Source organism: Centruroides vittatus, unplaced genomic scaffold (assembly GCF_030686945.1).
Source record: "Centruroides vittatus isolate TY-2023 unplaced genomic scaffold, ASM3068694v2 contig_545, whole genome shotgun sequence".
NCBI lineage: Eukaryota > Metazoa > Arthropoda > Arachnida > Scorpiones > Buthidae > Centruroides > Centruroides vittatus.
This window is the reverse complement of record NW_027122321.1, coordinates 724,855-747,560: the sequence shown is the minus strand read 5'-3', so window position 1 is coordinate 747,560 and position 22,706 is coordinate 724,855. Positions and strand designations below refer to the sequence as shown.

The window sequence follows — 22,706 nt, the reverse complement described above, 5'->3', positions numbered from 1 at the left end:
GGATTTGACATAAGATATTGAAATGTGTATTTTGCTAAAATGCTATATCTTAAAAAATTAGAGCTCCTGGGCAAAAACTAATGCCATATTTGAATTCAGGGCATCAAATTCATATGAAATCAGCTCAAAATACCCCGGCACCAAAATCATTGTTGACCTGTGTTATTGCTTTTCTGTAAATATAATAAAATATATATGCTCAAAAGAAGTATTACTTTTCAACAATTTTTATTGAAAAATAATGTCAATTGATAAATGATAATAAAATTTTAAATTATATTACAAATTATTCTACTCAAATTATTATTAAATATGTTATGTTACATAATTTATACATTAAAATACTTTTATATGGGATGTAAAAGAAAGTTCAATTTTTCAATAACAAAAGAACTTTATTTTAAATTAAGGTATCCTGTATTTTGAATTAAGATATCTCATAAAAATTTTCTAGTCAATCAAAAACTATCTAAAAATAATACTGAAGTGATTATTGAATACACTGTGATGTATTGCAAATTCAATTTATTTACAGAAATAAATCTAAGCATTTTGCACTTGAAGAGAAATCAAATCTATTTTTATAATAAATTAATTATAGCAGCAACAGTTAAATATAAATAAATAAATAAATCATATTTCATATTTCTATGAATTCTATAATGATTTTACAAACATTTACTACTTTATATATATGCAAGATCTATTTAAAAAAGCTATCAAATTGTGAAGCTGTTTAAAAGTATGAATATGAAAGACTCAGAAAGCAATTTTCAAAGCATATAGTAATGTTTTTGGTGTATTAACTTAATAATGATTAGTAAAATAAAATTAATAACTATAATTGAATTTTAAAAAATTACATATAAACATGTTTACAAACAAAACTCTATTTGAAAATATGTAATGATGTAGTAATTATGTGTGATAAATTCTAACCTGTCCTTCTCCCATATCTGAAAGCATAACAACTGTTGCAACACTTTGTTCTTTAATTATCCTCCAAAATTCACTTATGGTACATGCTAATGGATCTTGAGTAATAATGAAAGACAAGGAACGATCGTAACCCTTAAAATAAAAAATAAATTTTAATTAAATTTATTAATCATATTTACTTAACTAAAACATTTACAAAAATAATATTTAATAACATACCTGAATAAATGATGCATTAATGTAAGATGAATGATCACGAGAAGGAGAAGGTGGCAGTATAACCCTATTAACATCGTCTAAAATAGTGAAAAGAGTTATAAATAATAAAATATAATTAAATTTGTTAAATCTATTTATTCTAAACAACATTTTAAAATATTATGTATTTAACATTTTACTGTACTAAATTAAATGCAAAATATTTACATTACAGAGAAAATTCATTCAATATGTTTAAAATGGTTTTTAAAGAAAATAACATCCCTAAAAATTCCAGTTATATTAAAGATTTATTTATTATTATTATATTTTTTTCATTGTAAATATACTCTTAATAATTATGATGTTTTAGAATATATTAATATTTTTAAAAACTTAAAAGTTTTAAATTTTTTGAAAGTTAAGTAATAAATTTTAAAAGCTATTATTTCAATTTAAATGTTTTTTCCAAATAAATTCTCTTATATTTATGTAAATATTAATATTCAAATTTTACAATAGCTTTAGATAAATTTAGACTATAACATTACTATTTTTGAATCATAATTTGTTTCTAGCACATAAAACTACATATCTTAGATTTATAAATAATGATAAATATTTTGATTAATTGTATTTTTTTTTTGTTATTTATTAGGCTGTAAATAATAATCTAATACATTATAAGTATGTAACATAGTTTAAAAAAGATTTATTGATTATAAAGAGAAAATATGCTATTTACTAAATATAGTCAAACCCTAGATATGTTTTTCAAGGGAAAAATGTACAAATGAAATCACTTTTAAATTGCTTTCAAAGTAAACATAATCATTGAAAAAGTATAGCGCAGCATAAATTTTACACTGTATAACTGAATTTCTATGTGTAATTTAAAATAAAAAGAATTCAACTTACTATATGTGTAATATTGATTTGAACTACATAAAAAAAGGGAAAGTAAATTCAGTATGAAATTAAGTCATGTACTTTTAAAACATGTTTACTTGACAAGTCTGTTGAAAAAAACAAGAAACAAACAAAGTTTGTTTCTTGTTTTTTTCAACAGACTTGTCACGTTAATACACACTGGTACAGTTACGTGACATTAATTCACCTTAATTCTGCCAAAAATCTAGTCACATTAAAGAATGTAGTCATTCTAAAGATTAGCTCACACTCACTATTCATACTAAATAGTGAGAATAAATGAAAAACCAGAAAGTGATTTTTATTTGTGTCACAAAATTGATTCACACTGCAAAAACACAAAGCTAAAATTTTCAATATGTAGACTACCATAGCAATTTGCTAAATGGCAAAATTAATTGGAAATGGTGTCATATATTATGTATTATTTTCTCTGCTTTTTGCAATTGCTAAAAATTTGCTGTCAGCGTGGACTAACCTTAAGTGAATACATAATTTGCTTTTTCACTTTTCTTAATACTCATTTAAAATTTTTCCATTTCAAAGAGACTAATACATAAGTAAAAAAAGTGCTTTAGGACCATGGTTCTCAATCTTTTTGAAGTTGGGGAACACTAAACTTTGATGTTTTTTATCCATGGAACACTTACAATGCATCAGCTTTAAAGCAGGAGTGACAAACCTTTTTGAAATCAAGAGTGCTCTCTGTCTAGTATATGACGTCATTGACGTTTGCTGATTACATTCCCATACAAAAATTATTTTACATTGTATTGATTTTTCTTTTGCAACAATTTTTAATGGTATATTTGATTTTTTGTGGAACACTCAAAGTGGCTTCACGAAGCACCTGTGTTCCACAGACCATGGATTGAGAACCACGGGTACTGAAAAATATGAAGTGTAAGTACAAAACTATATAAATGAAAAACCTATGACTGAATTCTTTTATAATAGAGAAAATACTGTGCAGAGAATTTTAACATATAATTGTAAAAAATGTACAACTGAGAAATGTATAAACAAGGTTGACTGTAATAATTATTCAGGAAGTTTTAAAAAATTAATTATTATATTAAATAATATAATAAAACATATTTCATAATTAAATAAATAGAAAAGATACAATAAAAAGTATCACTATAATAAAATTAGAATAAGAATTTTCTAATGAATTAGTGTTTTTTTATTTAAAAAAAATCATATTATCAGTTTCAGACATAGTCATGCTGTTTTCACTATTAATTTTACTTTATGTAAAGTATTTATGTTTGAATATTTCTTTTAAAATTTAAATTTTAAAACTTCAGCAGCATGTTCTGAATAAAAAGCTTCTAATAAAAAAGTACTAAATTAACTACTTTAAGATATCTAGCAGGTAAAAATAAAATTGCCTATATACCAACTAAAAAATATTACTACATCTTATCTTTTAATAATTATTCATAACTAAAATTTTAACATTTAATAGCTTAGAACATTTTATAAATATTAAAATTATAAAATCTTAAATCATATTAAAAAATTTATTAAAATAAAAAAAAAAAAAATAGATATGCTGATATATGAAATATAAAGAAAACTTCTGTTACTTAATTAAATATTTTATCATAAAATTTAAAAAACTATTAAAGAGAGAAAGTTTTAAAGACATAAAATATTTTAGAATGAAAAGAGCATGCATGCTTCTATTGAGAATAATACACAGTAATTATATTGATTCTTAACATAACTTTTGGTTCCTTTTGTGTTGCTATATTAAAATTTATTTTAAAAATAATAAATCAAACATTACTAAATTACTTTTATAAAAATATTTTAAATAAGAATTCCAAAGAAATCAAATTAGTTTGTAACTGAATAACTACAATAAATGTGAAATGCAAGTGATGATTTTATCTTTCATAAAACAAATTCAATAATTTTGATTGCTTATTTTCAAATAGACAATGTAAGTGGAATTAATTTATAACATTAAAAATGAACATAATTTACAGATATAATATATGAAATCTTTAATGAGTGTCAAGGACTTGAAATATTCAAATAATAAAGTTAATTAAGTAATGAAAATTTAATAATTATTGCAACAGTAATATATTTAGATTTACTCCAGTAAATAATAAATATTTAATAATATATTTTATTTCTAAAACGTTAAGAAATAATTATAAATAAAAACTTCAAAGTTTACTTACATGGTATGATAAAATCATATCTATTTTTACTCATATTCATTGCCATTGTACCAACACAGGATGCTTTATGATCTTCAATAACTTCACCAAGTTTCTAGAAATAATGTACATCTTATTTTACTTTTGAATTTCAAACTTTTAACTGGGTTAACCATTTATATTCATCAGACCAACAAGATCATCTGTTGGGTAAACCATGTTATAATGTGTCATTAATTTCATATCATGACACACTAAGATTATACAATGATTATAGATATGCATTAGTGAAACATTAAAACCAAATATTATTCCTGATAAATATTTCATATTAAATAATATTTTCTTTCTTTTATTTTTTTTAAGTAAGCATATTGCATTTTTGAACACTAGAAATAATTTAGATAATATTTTTGAATAAAAACTGTGATATCAAATTTGTTTATCTGGCTTACTTGATGTATATTTTCATTTTTGCTTATAAAATAAGAATTTACAAACAAAAATGTAAATGTGTTATTATTAATGTATGATTAAAAAATTATGAGCAGGTAATCAATAAATGCAGAATTTCTAAATAAAAATAGTCTTTTCTTATCACATTTTATTTATATTATTAGATAATTTAAGTAATCAATTTTCAATTGTTTTAAATATATATATATTTGATTATAAATAATAAAATTAAAAAGATAAATAAATAATGGAAAATAAAAATATTTTAATTATATTTAGTTTTAACATTTAAATCTTTTATAACTTTTAAATAAATATTTGGATATATTGTATTACACAATGTAACCAAATATAATATATTATTTAATCATATAATACAAAAATTTTTAAAAAAAGCTTAAAAAAGTAATATTTGAAAATAGCCATTTCAAAAGTATAATTTTCAAAAAATTCATAAATTCCATGTCTGCCTAGTATTATACACTGTTTTAATGAAATCTTTCTTGTCTATCAAAATAATGACACAGAGATATTTACAAGACTAGAAATAGATTAATGCAGTATTAATTTTACATTGTAGATAAAAAAAAAAAGAATAAGAATATCAAATCATTACATGTATGAGAAAAACTAGCCTAGATGCATATTGCATATTGTAGATTAAATTATAAAGATAAAAATTTCATTATTAGGTGAGCAGCACTATCAACATTTCATTTAATAACATATCAGAGACTCTAAATATACAATTTTATGATTTCATTTTTATTTTAAAATCTCAATAACTTGAACTAGATTTACATATATAATTTTATTTTTTTAATTTACAGATATAAAAATTTGAAATAAAATCATTATTAAAATGAAAATAATGAAAAATAGTATTAAATTTAAAATGTTTACATCACAAATTTACTGTAGTATTACATAAGTTTAGAAAATTTTCATTATTTTAAAAATTACTCTTTTTTTTATATCTTAAAAATAGTGTGCACACAGCAAAATTGTGACATTGAAAGTCAATGATAGGCTCAACCAATTTTCCATTTTAATTGTCAAGGTCTCTTTTTTGACAAGAGGGAATTGATGATAGCCATCATTAATGTTCAATGTTGTCTTAATTTTGATGCCCATGTGCATCCACTTTTTATAAAGCTAGATTAACAAAGTATAAATGATCTTTTATATATTTTTATTTTATTATGTCTAAGAAAATATATGCAGGGTCTATAGTATTTGTAATGTTTTAAATAAAATTCTTCTCTCAATTACATTCTGATCCTAAAATCAGTCATTACATAGACAATATCAAGTATTAAAAAGTTTTTCTAAAGCTAAATTTTTTCTTATGTAAACATATGATAAGTTATTGCACAGTATTAAAATTAAACATTTTGTCATTAAATTGCACATACTCTGTCTTTTGTAAATTTAAGAATATAATGCTTATTTAAAAATATAAATATCTTAATAATAAACTGACAGTAGATTTATTTTAGGTAGAGTTCTAGTTGTAATAGCAGTAACAGTGAAAACCGTTGAACTTTAAAGAGATGAGAAAAAATGCTTAATTCTGAAAACCAAATTAAATTTTTATTCAGTTTTTGTTCTTTTATACAATCATCATCAGCTATGAAAATTATCAAGTGCAATACAACAAATACATTAGAAAGAGAGAACCATTCTCTGTTTGAACTTCTAAGAAGTAAAATAAAAATAAATTAAAACAGGAAATTATAAAGAAATTGAATTAAATAGAACACACTACAATGTTAAATGTATACTTGCAGCCAACAAAACTACATGACCTTCCACAAACACTCCTGCACATGACTGTTACTTCTAGATAAAGTTGGAAAGAACTTTTTGAATAAAAAGGGTAGTACCATAAAAGTCTAAAATTGCAGTTCATTTACTATCTAAGACAAAGAAGTCATAGATATTAATAATTCTAAACTGTGTGAAGTGTATTATCTAATATCAGTTTTTATGATTTAGTTTCATTTAAACTCCTATCTTAAAGAGAATCTAGAACAACTCTTTATTTATGATTTACTATGTTATTATATACACTAAATATGTGATATATTTAAATAAATCATTTATTACTGTAAGTAATATTCAAACTGAATATTGTATATAAGTATGCTGGATTACAAATCTTTCTCATGTGTATGATTTTGAGGGCTATTTTCATAATTTCTATCTACTATGACTATTATCTTAACCATTATCATCTTAAAAATTTTATGAAATTATAACAATCTACTTACTTCAAATTCCAATTCTAAACCTAATCGATCATCGTCACCTATTCTCTCTTTCAATTGTTCATAATGGTCCCTGAGATGGTGCATTTCAATTTCTGTATCTCCAAATTGGGCATGTTCCATTAGGGCCCGATATACAAAAATATACTGTTTCTAAATTTAAAAAAAAAAAAAATATATATATATATATTCATTTAATTCAATTAAGAAATAAAAAACAAAAAAAATCAAATAAAATTTTATTTTATAAAATTTCTAACAACTAACTTAATCTTTTTATAGAAATATTAAGCTATTCACTAAAAATTACATTAATAAAAGTTAATGCAAGATTTAGTTAATAACTTATTGTGGTATTCATTAATTAAAAATTTCATACTGATTTTTAATATTAAATATAAAAATGTAAATGGGAAACAATTTTTTCAGTCAAAAGTAATGTGACTTATACAATGCCAACCAATTATAAAACAAGCTAACAGTATAAATTTAACAAATTTATTGCATAAGAAATTTTTGTATCACAAACAGAAAAAATAGTTAAATATTAAGCTAAACTCTGACAATAGTTTAATTGAAAATTAAATTAACTTCTACATGATTTCACTGTTAATTACTTGTTAAATAAAATGCAGCGAACAACTGACAAATATGAATAATAAAACATATATTTATTTTTGTGCATTCAAATAAATGATTAATAATTCTCATAAAAGTTCATACAACTTGATAACTTGTTGATAAATAAACAAAACCACTGCATAGTTAATGATGTCAACCCTTATTTTTTTTTATTTATATGAAATTTGTTTAAATAAGAGACTCAACTGTATTTGTTTATAATTTTCAATATGTTATCCTATTAAATTAAAATATTTAAAACAATTGTAAGTTTAGTTTCTTATATTAGACTAAACTCAAATTAAAATACTCCATTAAATTATATTAAAAAATTCCATTTATACATTCTTCCTTCAGTAAATGAATTCTAAGATGAAGATAGTCAGATATTTTAACCAGAACTTTTTCTAAATGTTAGCTACTTAAAACTCAGAAGTGGTTTGCTTTATTTATTGATTATTAATTCTTATCTGAAATAAAAATATAGATCTTTTGGTATATGCAAACATTTTTCCATAAAAATTGAACACTTGATCATATTTTTAATGACATTTATCTGATAATTTAAAAGTTTCATTAAATTTTTCAAATCAAAATGAAAAATATGTTTTCTAAACAGAGTGAGAAGTTAATTTTAGATTTGGAAATTTCCATTTTTCTTGAAACTGTTAGAAATCAAACTGGAGTTTCATTTGAAGTATTTATTTTGTATTATGCTCATATTGATTGAATCTTGATTCTGCATTATAAAAAATCCAAACTGCTTTTACAGATATTAATTACACATTACCAAATTACACACAAAAAAAAAAAAAAAAAAAAAAAAGTTTTTGGCCTGTTTTAAGCCAGTTTCAAGCTTTGGCTTCAAGCAGTCTGGATTTCTATTTCTTTCATTTTATATTTTAAGGCATGTATTTAATTTTTTCAAGTAAATCTTGCAGTTTTATTAGCAAACCAGTTGTCATGTGATTAAACATCTTATTAAGATTTTCTAAATTTCACGATTCAGGTAATACAAACTTATTAATTCAAATCTGGTAGTACTAGAATGATTCAAAAGTAAGGTAACAAGAGCTCTGACAGGTGTCATATTCCTCCTATTGTTTGAATTTCCCATTAAGGCAGCAGCAGAAGACCACAGCTTTATTGCACAGGCATTAGATGATGCAAATGTTGCATCAGACTCTCCTAATATCATTTTGAAAATGGCTGTGCTCACAGAAATGTGGTCAAACATGGAAGTGCATAGTGTGATTTGGTCTGAAGGGCAACTCACTGGTAAAAATTCATTGTCAACTTGTTCAGGTGTATAGTGCTAATGTCATGTCACAAAAACAGGTGTGGGTTTAGGGCACTGAGTTCAATAAAGGCAAGTCAGATGTGCAAACTGAGCAAGATGAATTGTTACAATGCTTCAAGTGGGAGGTACTGGAACATCCTCCCTATAACCCCAACCTGGCATCCTGTGATTTCCATCTCTTCAGACCACTGAAGAAACATCTGGTGGTAGGCAATTCCAAACTGATATGGAAGTTCAGCAAGCTGTCATGGTGTGGCTGAAGGGACTTGATGCAGATTTCTTCTCTGCCAACATCGATGCCTTGTTATACCTGTATCATTGGAATAAATGTTTGGACAAAGATGGTCACTATGTTGAAAAATAATATGTAACAGTGCCATAATAATTTGTATCACTATATCTGCCTGTGAAATAAAATTTGTACAGGAGAGCTTTTGTTACCTTACTTTTTGAATCACCCTTGTAAATTTATTGGCAGAAAATCTTTATAATTTTCAATAATGATCAGTCATTTAACTTTAATACAATATTAAAATACTTAAAATTATTACAATGTATCAAAATCAACTCAAATTTATAATTCAGAAATAATAATTTATTTAATTTTAAATTAAAAATAAATGCTTTGAATATATTGATGACATCCATTTTTAACAGATGCATCATAAATTACTGTCAAAGTTTAATATACAGTGTGTCAAATAATATATATATATATATATATATATAAAAAGTTTAATAATAATTGAAATTATAATTTTTTGGTAAAATGATTGGAAAAGTTATACTAATTCATTAGTGATATCAAAGAATCTTTATTGTTACTTACTCCATATAAAAAAAATGTAATGATAAAAACAAAAATTGTAATAAACTTACCAGTGACTGGACAAGAAAATTTCGCTGTTTACGTAAACTACAAATGTAGATATAGATATCAACTTGACCTTCGTCTTCCAACTGTTGAAGAAGAGAATCTATTGCAACAAATGTTCCTGTACGACCTACACCAGCACTGCAATAAAATATTACATTAATACATTTAAATTTTATTGTACATTTAATGTTTAATATAATTAGCAAAATGATACTAAAAACTAAAAATTATAATAGGTAATGAAATGATTATATTATATAAAAATTAAGCATAATAGATAAATTAGAAAATATCCTTTAATTAATAGACATTAAACATTAATTTTAAATTTCATTCAATGTTGGATTTAAATAAATGAATGATATTAAGGAATTTAAATTTGACTAAGACTAAAATTAATATTAAATGATCAGATAGAAAAGAATTCTTCAATATTTGTTTTTAGATTTCCTTCAATATATTTTAAATTAATAAAAAATAGATTTTAGAAAGGTAATAAAGCTGGATCTAGGGAATGTACTATTAAATTAACAGTTTTTTCATTCTATTATTATCCTATTAAAATTGGATAATAATAACAGATAATTTGTTTAATATACATTAAATTTATGACAGAATGATAATATTAGTATAGATATATTAAACTAACTATTGATCATTTATTGAATTATTTAATTTCATAAAAAATATTAAATTAATATTGTAGTTTAATGTTTCCTATTCCATTCAACAAAATAATATATATCTTTCCATTTACTGTTCTGTTAATACCCTATCAATATTTAAATTATTTAAATATTATATTTAATCTATCATGTAACTTTAAAAAATTTATATTTTTATTAAGCTTTCTGAAAAAATGAAATTCAATTAATCTGAAAATTATTTAAATGCTAAATAAACAAATAAGTTCTTTCTTTATGGAGAAAACAAATCATGAATCCAAGTAAAAATTGTAATCTGTAAGACTGATTGTAATCTTTAAATGAAATTGTAGCAAAAGTCATGGTTAATCCAGAACTATTTGGGGATCCATGTACAAATAGAATTAACAATCAGAAAGACAGTACCATCATCAAAACTGTTAGCTGAATGTGCTTTTCTCACTGTTAGAGGTGCATTAATTAATTCAGCTGAGTAATCACAGTTGCTAGTCTATACTCATCATAACTGTTATAAATAAATTCAAGAAAAAGTTTATCTTAAGGCTGATTGCAATCTATTTGGTATGCATATGATCTCTAGCAGATAGTGTTAAGAATGTAATGTTTTTTTTATATAGAAAAATCTTTTTCCAATAATTCCTGAAAATAGAAGCAGATAAAAAGAGCAAAACAGTTTTTTTTTATGTTAGAATCCTATTTAATTCTATTAACATAAGATTTAACAAATTTTATTTTCAAAATTCTGAATTTTCTACAACTTTAAAAATTCATAAAAAATTAACAAATTTGAATTCAAAATTCTGAACTATTTATTAATAGAAGAATAGAATTCTAATGCAAGATACTGATTTAATCTACTTTTGAAGAATTTTTGGAAAAAGATTTTTCCATTGAAAAAATTACATTTTTAATGCCATATGCTTAACCAAAGAAGTTACAATCAGCCTTAAATATTGCAATAGTGTAGCAGCTAATGTAGTTGCACATTAATCAGAGATTACATATTACAATTCTATTTTGATGTGTTATTTTTCTATATTTGTAAATGTAATTAATTAATCTAGACTGTCTAATCATTAACAATATACCTAGTACATAAAGGCATAAGTCCTATGAAAATTTCTTTCTCTTTTTATAAATTTATTCATTGTTGCTGTGAGACCTTTTCTCTAATTTTAACATTAATATTTATATCTTAAGGATTTTGATAGCTAAATATTACTTTTTATGAATTCATCTATAGTTTTATTATTATATAAAATAAATTTTAATCATGGCTCAATTATCATTAATATATGAATAAAATTTATAGGAGTCAAAAAGTATTCATTTACACCTTACCTACAATGGACAAGTAAAGGTCCTCTATCTGCAGAGTAATTTTCATTAACACGCTTAATAAATCGTAATAACCAAGATGGTTGTTCTGGTGCTAAAAAATCTTTCCACATCATAAAATGAAAATGTAAAATTTCTCTTTCATCTTTACTGTCTTCATCCTGAAAAATAAAGACTACAAAGTTAAAACAAATATCAAATTAATTAGTATTAAAAAAGTAGTATCTTGTTAATCAAAAATATTATGCCTTTTATAACTTCTCGAAAAAAATACAAGTTAATTTAACTTTTATTCATTTCAATATAAAATAAAATAAAAGATGAATGCTTTCAAAAACAATCATAACAATTTTTTAATTTTAATGCTAAGTGGACTGACATTTAGTTTACAGTAGGGACATGCCTACTGTAAACTAAATTGTCTGAGTTTCAACTTTAAATTAATTAATAATATATTATGCATTATATTAATAAAAATAACCACTTGTAACAATTATTTAAAATTTGCTATATGTATTTTAATTACCTTAATATACTTTACTTGAAGCCTTCTGACAATATAATCAGAATACTTTTTAGTACTAACAACAGCAACATTAAAAGTTTCTTCAATTATTTTTGGCCCATCATCTGACCAGTACTGAGAGCATTTAATCTAAAAATATAATAATTACTTTTTCAATATTTTATATTATTATAAATTATCAAAATAATAGAAAATGAATAAGATTTCGTTGTGTGGATATTTTTAATTGAAAACATAAATACTAAATAAAAAATTTAGTAACTCAAGATAAAAACTGCATCATAAATCATACAGTTTTATGTAAAAAAATTATTAAAACAATGAAAAATTCCAATTGACAGATAATGTTGATGGTAATTAAGAAGCATGCATGGAAAAATTATTCTGTAATATTAGAAAGGAAAAATATATGTTTAATAAATAATACGTTAAATCATCCTTTACATGTATACAGAGTAAACTATACAAAGTCTATATACTGTTATTAAACATGAAAAGATACAAAAAAATGAAAGATTCTGTTAATAGTTTGTTGGCTGAAATATGATCTTAATGTTAGAATCATTCAAAACTAATTAGAAAATTAAATTATAGAAATAATGTTGAAGCTGTATTAGATATATCATCTATACATTTATTTTCAAAATAAATTAACATGATCTTATCATTCATGTCTTGTAAGAATTGAAGTATAATAATTACATAATTTGATAAATCATCATAAAATTTACAATAACAAGAAGTATATACTGCTCTTTGTTAAAATGTATGATCTTTAAAACACATTTCAGAATTTATTTATAGTTTGTTATAATCATATTTAAAACAAAAATAATTTAATCAATAGATAGATTTAAGTCATGCTGAAGTAACTATTTATATATTAAAAACTATCAGGTTAGAATATTCTGTATATGAACTAATTTTATTTGACATTAATTGATAGATTAACACCTTGATAGGTTTTGCTAACAAAACAAGATTTATTGATTCTGTTTTATCATCAATGAAAAATTTATTATTTAATTTAATATAGGAATTTTAAAAAATTGAAGCTATTATAAATATTAAAATAAATCAAACAAGTCATCCACAATTGCTTTCCTATATCTTGTCATTGGGCAGACTAAAATGGAACAACATTTTTGTGTGTTCCATCAGATCATTCCATAATGAGTTGTTTTTTTTTTTATTAATAAAGAAGTGTTGTTCTTTCATTTTTGGATATTTGTCTATAATTTCAAATTTATTCAATTAATTGCTTTCCACACACAAAAAATTAAACAGCTTTGGTTATTTTAATGTTTCTCTTTAAGTTATATGAAACAATTTTGAGCTGGTCTAATGTTATCATATATAGATGTATCAGATCTTGGACAGTCAACCATCAGAGTTGTCAGAATTGATGATAGTGTAACAATGAAGAGTTAAAGTTAATTAATACTTAATCAATTGGATCGTTATTTTTAAGTACATTTGTTTTCTGGTTTTTTCATATTATAAATAGTTGATATATAGTGTTATTTTTATTCTTCATAAAAATAACTTATAACTTTTATAAATGTTTGCAAATGAATGCTTTTATTTATGAATTACAAGAAAAATGTATTTGTTTCTGAAAGTGTGTATTTCTGAATAAAGAAACTGTTATCTTCAAAAAAGTAATACCGTACTATACTGTACTGTAGTTTAAAAATTATACATCAGTAAAAAATACTTTGTTTTACAGTATTTATTACCTTATTTTTACTTGAATGTTATGCACATACTTTGAAATAAAAATTAGATCCAAATTTTGATGTACACAAATTAACAACTTTCAAGATATTTCCAAACTATTCTCACATAAACATTGTTATACTTCTGTAAAACTACTTATTTATCCTTACTATCATGTCATAAATAATGCACAAAACTCTAGAACTTTTTCTAATTTTTAAATAGATTTGGCCATCTAGCTTTATACTTGTGTAGCAGTAACAATTTGTTTTTCTTTTATAAAGTGCATTTAAGTAAGATTGTTGAAAAGATTAAAGTCTGATTATATTTTGTAAATTAACTTAAAAATTTATTATTATTTTGTTTAACAAAATAATTTTCAAAATTAAGTTATTTACCAATATTAGCATACTATTTACAATAGGCAATACTCTATCTCAGGAGGACCATATGATATAGATACAAGACAGGATATTTATTATTTGATGTTAAACAAAAACTGTTACATAAATATAAAAATAATAAGACAGTAAATTTAAAATATAATCTTTGATTTTAAAACTTTCAATAAAAGAATTATATTTCTGTATGTATATGTTAAGAATAAACCAAACTGTCTTTTGGCAGTAAAGTTGCCTGTAATTAAAAACTTTGCAAGTAAACAAAGTACTTTTGACATTTCAAAATGTTATCTTTGGGCTGAGCATATACCATTCAAGTTACAATTTTTTAAAAAGTACTTTTTAAGTAATGAAAAACTTTACAAGTTGATAGTTTGGCTTATTAATAAATCTAAGTTTGGCATCATTAAAGAGCATATTTTTTATATATTTGTTCTTGTTCTTGATATGTTCTTGTACGGTACAATTTATATTTATAATTAATTCAAATTTAACACATATTTATTAATTAATGAAATGTTAATATACAAATGAATATGCAGTAAGACCCCACTTAACGCTGCCTCACTTAACGCTGATTTGATATAATGTGGTCTGCTCGAAGCCTAAAAAAAGCTCAAAATTTACACTGATTTTAATTTTTGCGGCATTTCATAATACATAATACGATTATTTATGAACACAAACCAATCAGCAAAAGGTGGCAAAAAGGCATAGACCTGGAAAATAAAGATTATGAAAATGGAGAACCCAAAGAATTTCTCTACAGATTTCCTTAGTAAAGTTTGGTAACGATAACCGAAATCATTGATCAAATTGTAGCAAATGATCCAGATTTTGAAAAAAGTGCAAAAGAAAAACGAGACGTTTTGGATGCAATCTTAAAAATTTCAGAAAAGCCAGGACCTTCGTCACAAAAAATGAACTTTACATTTCTGTGTGCATATGTTAATGTGTTATTTAACATATATTATTATGAAAATTAATATAAAAATAACCTAAAATAAAAGTAAAATCTGTTTATTTTTGGTCGAGTGTTTACCTATCCCTATTTACTCTACGTTAAAATGACCTCGTTTAATGCTGTTTCACTTAGCGCTTTGTCGTCTAGAAACGCATCCCCCATGTTAAGCGAGGCCTTACTGTATTAAATTTAGAAATCAACTTGGACTAATCTTGTAAAACAGAAAATTAAATTAACTGATTAATCACAGAAACTAAAATCTCAAATAATAAGAAAGATAATAAACCATTGTCCTAGATGTATTGAACCCTGTCTCTCACCACCCAATCACTCCATTGTGGGATTGGTCAAACCTACTTGTGAGCTTAAACCCCCCCCCTAGTTCTTACAGGGTAGAAAAAGTCAAAGAAGAAAGGGTGTGTGTGTGTGTGTGTGTGTGTGGTGTGTGTGTGTGTGTGTGTGTGTGTGTGTGTGTGTGTGTGTGTGTGTGGTGTAGATACAACTTTATAGAGAAAATTTTAGAGTTTTTTTACTCACTAGGAAAAATTCATAACTGAAAAGATTAAACTCTAAATAAATTTCTGATAACAGTACTAAAAATCAAATTAAATCAACATTAAACAATAAATCAGAAACTTGTTTAACAGTCTATGCCTAAAATCTATCTAGCAATCTATATTTACATAATTTACTTTTATATAATAATCTATGCTAGCTAAAATCAAAAATTTTATTAACAAAATTTGAATATTTTCATGCAAACCAAACATTTGCATCAAAAATACTGTAAAAACTTATTCCTGTCTTACTGAATAATCTTATATATTGCAGATTGTAATATCTCTTATGGACAGACTCAACAGACATCTAAAAGGTATGTTTTTAATACTATGATTAGCAAATAGTAAATAATGTTTAATACAATATTATTACTCTATTTTGATATATTTGTATTTAAAAATACTTATAAAATTTTATTATTTAAAAAAAAAAATAAAACATAAGATTTTATAAGTATTTAATATGACTTTTATTTCAAAAATTGCATGTGTTAGGGTCATGTGTTAAAAATGCTAAATGAATGCATAATGGATTAATCTCTATTCTTTTTTTCTATCAAGACTTATTCATAATCCAATCCACATGTAATTTATCTTAATTTATCTTTTGCAACATGCATCATCACATTATAGTTATTATATTTGTAAGATCCTGTGCTACAGTTTTATAAAAAAAAAATATTTTAATAATTTATTAAAACAAATTGTTAACAAAAAAGAAAATTTTAGAAAAAGTGAAGAGGAAGCAACCAGATCTTGACAAAGATAACATTTCCTGGAGAAACAACTCATACAGAGAAGTAAAGAGAAAAATTAGGATTGGATGATGATTTGTTGCTCCATCTGATTTTATCTTTTTTGGTAACTCAAAGAGAGCCTAGAAAGATATAAAAGAACCACCCAAAGGTCATATAGGTCATCCAGTTGCTTCAGGAGAGATTAACAGTCCTCTTGTTTAGTTCATCAACTAGTTCTGCCTAATGAGTTCATCCTTCAATCTAGTTCAACTAGTTCCAGTCCAGTCCCATCACTACTCAACCATTCTGACTGCCATAAAGAGTTGCCCTTTGACTCAATAACTGTCACCATAAACAACAGAAATGGAGAAAAAATAGAGAACTTTTGATTCAAGTCACCCTGAAGATGTGGCTTATCACTGAAGGTAATCTATGCACGACCCATTGTAAACTCTCTCTCGCATGGTCAGGAGACCTTAATTATAAGATAGAGAAGGGTCCTTAGTAGCTCCAATTCAATAATATGTAAGATAGGAATGAGTTTCTTTTGAAGTTAATTATGTTTCTTAATGTATAGTTGTAACCAATATACATCTCAGTTAAATAAATCTAATTTTGGTTAGTTCAATCATGTCATTGTGTGCACCATTCCAGGATTCCCTGTCTCTCTTACTTCCCTCCTCCATCCACTCAAGTCCTACATTCATACCACTCGATCACATGGGAAAATGCACAAAATCTGAATGGGTTTCCTATATTTCCAAAGTCAAAGATATAGGTGGTGTCAGACCTGACCCAAGGGGTGCTTTGGCCATCTCATATATTTATATTGTTCATTTAAACTTAAATTTAAAAAATTAGCAAAATTTCTTGTATTTTATTGTTATAAAAGGAAAAAGTTTCCCTTCTAATTCAACATATTTCTCATTTTAATTTCTTTGTTTCATGTTAAACTTACAAGCTTGTAATATATTGTATTGAATATCACAAGTACAGTAATTACAATAAAATTTAAAATTACTGGCAATGTTAATCAAGTATTAATAATTAGTAATATTTTGTTGTTTTAACTCAGCGTTTCTCAAAGTGGGCGATAACACCCCCTTGTGGACGATGAGTAAATCTAGGGGGTGCTGGAGGCAGGGTACTGAACGGTGACCAAAGGCAAAAGTTGGGGTCACTGACAGCTGTTTCCTTTCCTCTGTTAAACGGATAAGAGGAAACATTGCGTTTAATGGTTTCCAGATGTTGAGAACAATGTACGATAAGGGCACAAAGTGTGAGATTCATAGAAAAGTTTTCCTAAGAATATTTCCAATCCTTTCTCCCACATGAGAAAATAAGTTGGGGGGCGTTGGGTATAACTTTATGGAACAAAGGGGGCGGTGGATCAAAAAAGTTTGAGAATCACTGTTTTAACTTATTAATTAATGTTAACTTATATATGATCAATAAATCCTTTAAAAAACATAATTAATTGAATTTCTCTTGTGCCGTAACATATTTCACATATCAAAATCTACTTGTACATGCATAGAATAGAATGTTTATTATTTATTGTATAAATGAAACACAAGTAATTTTGTAGATTTCTGTCTGTATTTGCAAGAACTAATAAATTACAAAAATAAATTGCTTTACCATAAAAAATAAATCATCATCATACCTTTCCATGTTCCTCAATACCAGTTAGCATAACAATAACACAGACTTTGTGTTCCCATATCATTCTCCAAAAATCAAATACTGTTCTTTCTAGAGGGCCTTGAGCACATATGAAAGTTTTCCTTGATTTATAACCCTAGAATATATTTAAAAAAATTATTTTTATAAATTTATGATTTTGTATATGAAATAAATATTAAAAAATTCTAATAAAACTTAATTTTTTCATTTACTTTTTTGTTGCTTTTTGAAAGTATATCTCATTATAGCCATTTGTGTTTAATAATACTAAAATAAGCCCAACAAATGTTTTAATATAATTATGAAAATTTTTCATTCTCATTAATAAGATTCATTTTAGCTTTACATATTATATATATATATTGAAATAATATAACTTTTCAAAATTCTCTAATAACTTTGAAATTATAGAAATAGAAAAAACAAAATATGTCAATTGACATTAAAAGTTTTATCTTGCTTATTGCTATAGTAAACAAGCCAGGCATTTGTTTGACAGGGCTCATGACTCAAAATCTAGTCAGAGAGAATGTTTATTAAAATTTCATTTCTCAAATTTGGTTATAACTAACACACTTTGATTGTTTAAAACATATTACAGTGGAACCTCGCATAACAAGCAAAATAAATTGTGAAAAAATGACTCGCTTAACCCTTTCCCGGCCAGGGTACCGATCTATCGTTACCCTATTCGTTTAGCAAAACGGCCAGGGTACCGATTGATCGTTACCCTGTTAACAATCGATTTTTATAAAATTTATCGACAACAGATGTCAGCACTTGACGGCATCGTCTTGTTTATCGTTCATTCTACATATTTTTGTCCAGGTGGTGTTTTGTCGACTTAAAAAATTTTAATTATCGGTTATTTTTTCTTAATTTTTCATTTTCTGATAATTTTTTATTTTATTTTTAGCATATTCATGCAATAATATTACTATAATAAGTTGATTTATGCTATAATAAGTTTATTCAGCTATAATATGTTAATATATCGTAAATATTTAAGTTATGACCTTCAGTTTTGATATTTTATATATTTTTTTTAATTTTTAATTTTTAATTTTTTTAAATCTAAAATATTAGCAAATGTTACATCTATTGCTATTGGTAATCATGTGTTTATTACAAAAATATATAGTCTTGTTTGATATGAAATGAATAAAGTATATTAGTTAATTATATTAGATGAAAGCAGAATAAAGTTCAGATTTCAAACAAATGTTTGATATAATGTGCGATAATTTCACAACGAATAAACGTACGTGCATAAATGTAATATCAAATTGTACAGAACAATATTCTACGTCATTCTGGCTCAGTGACAATAAGAATAAAGTAACCAGACAATGTTAATTTTGACAAAAAGTAACAAATTTTCAAGTTTGAATGTCAATTATCATATATTATTTTTTTTTTTCATAAATTTTTCAAACGAACTTTATTGAAAAATGTCGTATTTAAAACTAACTATATTGATAAATATATGTGATTTTTTTCATATGAATCAAATAATAATTTAATTTTTGGTGAATTTTTAAAATAATATTGCCTGATTTACCTATTTTGACCTTGGCCGTTTTACAAAATAAGGGGGCGTGGCAAACGGCAGGAAAAGGGTTAATGAGTGAATTTTCTCATAACAAGTGGCCAGGAGAAAGGAAGTCCCAAATTGTGTGCATGCTCCATCTAGCACTCGTTCAGCTAGTATCTTAGGTTGCTTATAATCACACATTTTTCCAAACTTTTTCCAACACATATTATGTATAAACATCAATAACCATAGCCCATTATATAATAAACACGCCAAACGATATGCCAAATTCTTGGGCTATGTAAAGGCTATAATTTCATATTAAAAATTAATTAATTTGACTAGAGGTAGGCAGTTATACTTCCATGTCATATTAAATTTAATGACTGATTCTAAATTAAATTCCAGAAATGTCTAAATTAAAAATTTATTATTTATAATTATTAAATTTAATGCAAGATAAAAGCATAACTGCCTACCTCTAGTCAAATTAATTAATTTCTAATATTTAATTATAGCCTTTGCATAGCCCAAGAATTTGGCATATCGGTTGGTGTGTTTATCAGACAAATTATCTGATTTTTTGGTTTTCTGCAAATCAAATTCGCATTTCAGGTTGATTCATTCCACACTAGAAGAAAAGATAATGATTCATGCGCCTTAACAATGTTTATTGTATAATTTTCTTTGAATAAACGTTATACATAAAATATTTGAGTATATTTTTTGGCATGAAACGCATTATCATATTTTACATTAATTTCTATGGGAAAAACTGTTTCGCTTAACAAGTGTTTCGCATTACAGGTAAGACTGTGGAACAAATTAGGCTCGTTAAGCAAGGTTCCACTGTATATAAATACAAATTTATAATTTTTATATAAAGCAGTAAATTTTTTAATACTAACAGTACACATACAAGAATAATCAGCAAATTAATCATGAAAAAGCAATGATATTAAAATTGCAAATCAAACCAGTTAGACAAAATCATCAATTGTTCATTAGATACTTCATCTTCATGGCACTGATCAACAAAAAAATTTAAAATGAAGAAAGCATCTAAGTGTTTTTCTACAATAATTCATTCTGACAGTCAGTGTCATCCAATTTTTCTTTCAATTTAAATTTAATCTTATTAAGGAATGAATAATGACAGTCAGTGTCATCCAATTTTTCTTTCAATTTGAATTTAATCTTATTAAGGAATGAATAAAATGATACAATCCTTAATGAAAGTTAAATAAAATAAAAATCAGATAATACTGACAGATCAAAAAGAGTTATCTTAGAAAAACATTATGATTTCTTACCTAGCCATAACTGTAGCTGTTAAATAAAGTATTTTCAAATTAAACTATCTCTGCAGAATAAACTAAAAACTTTCACAATGAAAATATACTAGATGAGATATATTAGTATATTTATCATATAAATCAGGATATATAAATATATCATGTATAATATTTTCAAAATTCTGTAACAATTAAATTGTCATTATTTCCATTATAATTTAGTAAACAATTGGTAGTTTTATAATCATCAAACAAATGAAATCACACAGAATAAACAAAACAAAAATTTAAAATGTTTATGCTATTGGTGCAAAACAATCAACTTTTCTATTACTCATCTACTGAAAGACTGTACAGTTATTAATAATTATCGTCAAAAATACCAAATAATAGAAATACTTGGCATGAATCAAAACTTAAATTATAAAACAAGAATTGGAGATCTATCAAAAAATGAAATGTACAAACTAAATAATTTTTTTACCAAAATTACCAACATACTTAACAACGGTGTTAATAATCAAGTCTCATAAGAAGTTATTATTGAATGATGTTCTCTATGTATAATTATATTTATCTTTTATTCAATTCACATGTAATAACAAAACTACCATATGTTGTACAATTAGATGCTACGAGTTTCTTTCATGTTCAATTTACCCCCCTGTAACAAGGATTTTTCCTTAATACAATAAAGATTGATTGATTAAAAAAAAAAAAAAAATTTAGAATGTTTATGTTTATCAGTATTTAATGAAGATTGTAGTTTAAAAACATTGTTAAATGTTATGGTCACATTATAAAGCATGTTAAACATAATTAGGCTAATAAAATATAAGAAATAACTTAGAAGTCAAAAATTAAGAAAAACTGTTGTAATAAACATAAAATTATGGCAACAAATTATAAAATTATAAGATTTACGTTCTAGGAAATATAAAACTTAATATATTAAACTTTCAAATTTATTTGAAAAACATTTCTAATTAACAAAATGCAATTATATTTTACTTTAATGTAATTAACAAAATACATTTACATTCTCCAACAATAATTTTTACTGTTTATATTAAAGTCACAAAATATATTTTTATTACTTTACTTAATTCATGAAAACTTACCTTAACAAAATTTGCATTTATATAATCAGAACCAGGAATTCCTTCAATAACTGGTAAACGCACTCTTGTTTGATCATCTAAAAAATCATAATTTAATAAAATTTAAGTTTATTGTTAATTTCAATCAAATTCATGTAACTAAATAATTATTTTATGAAAGAAAATGCATTCATTGTTATAAATTAAACTTACAGGCTTTAATATCAGGATATCTGTTTTTAATTATATTGTCTGGACTATCTGATGCATTTGTTGTTCTATCTTTATGCTTTTCTGGTAAAGCCTAAATGCAATGAATTCATTAATAAATTTTTGTAACATTAATTGTATTAAAAATCACATAATAATTTATTATTTAAAAGGTTTTGATGGAAGAATATAAAATTCTTCCA

At 24.3% G+C, this 22,706-nt stretch overlaps 1 protein-coding gene across 2 annotated transcripts in view; it reads right to left on the bottom strand.

Annotated features, from left to right (window-relative positions):
* Ptp69D (Protein tyrosine phosphatase 69D) overlaps positions 1-22,706 on the bottom strand; it is a 442,542-nt gene that overhangs the window by 6,882 nt on the left and 412,954 nt on the right. For both annotated transcript variants that reach the window (XM_067274239.1, XM_067274240.1), the window contains exons 18-27: positions 22,507-22,597; positions 22,315-22,391; positions 18,345-18,479; positions 12,298-12,426; positions 11,775-11,932; positions 9,771-9,906; positions 6,974-7,123; positions 4,266-4,359; positions 1,159-1,235; positions 940-1,071 (exon numbers count right to left, since the gene is read on the bottom strand). In XM_067274239.1, the coding sequence (XP_067130340.1) occupies positions 940-1,071; positions 1,159-1,235; positions 4,266-4,359; positions 6,974-7,123; positions 9,771-9,906; positions 11,775-11,932; positions 12,298-12,426; positions 18,345-18,479; positions 22,315-22,391; positions 22,507-22,597 (1,179 nt within the window). The remainder of the gene's footprint in view (positions 1-939; positions 1,072-1,158; positions 1,236-4,265; positions 4,360-6,973; positions 7,124-9,770; positions 9,907-11,774; positions 11,933-12,297; positions 12,427-18,344; positions 18,480-22,314; positions 22,392-22,506; positions 22,598-22,706) is intronic.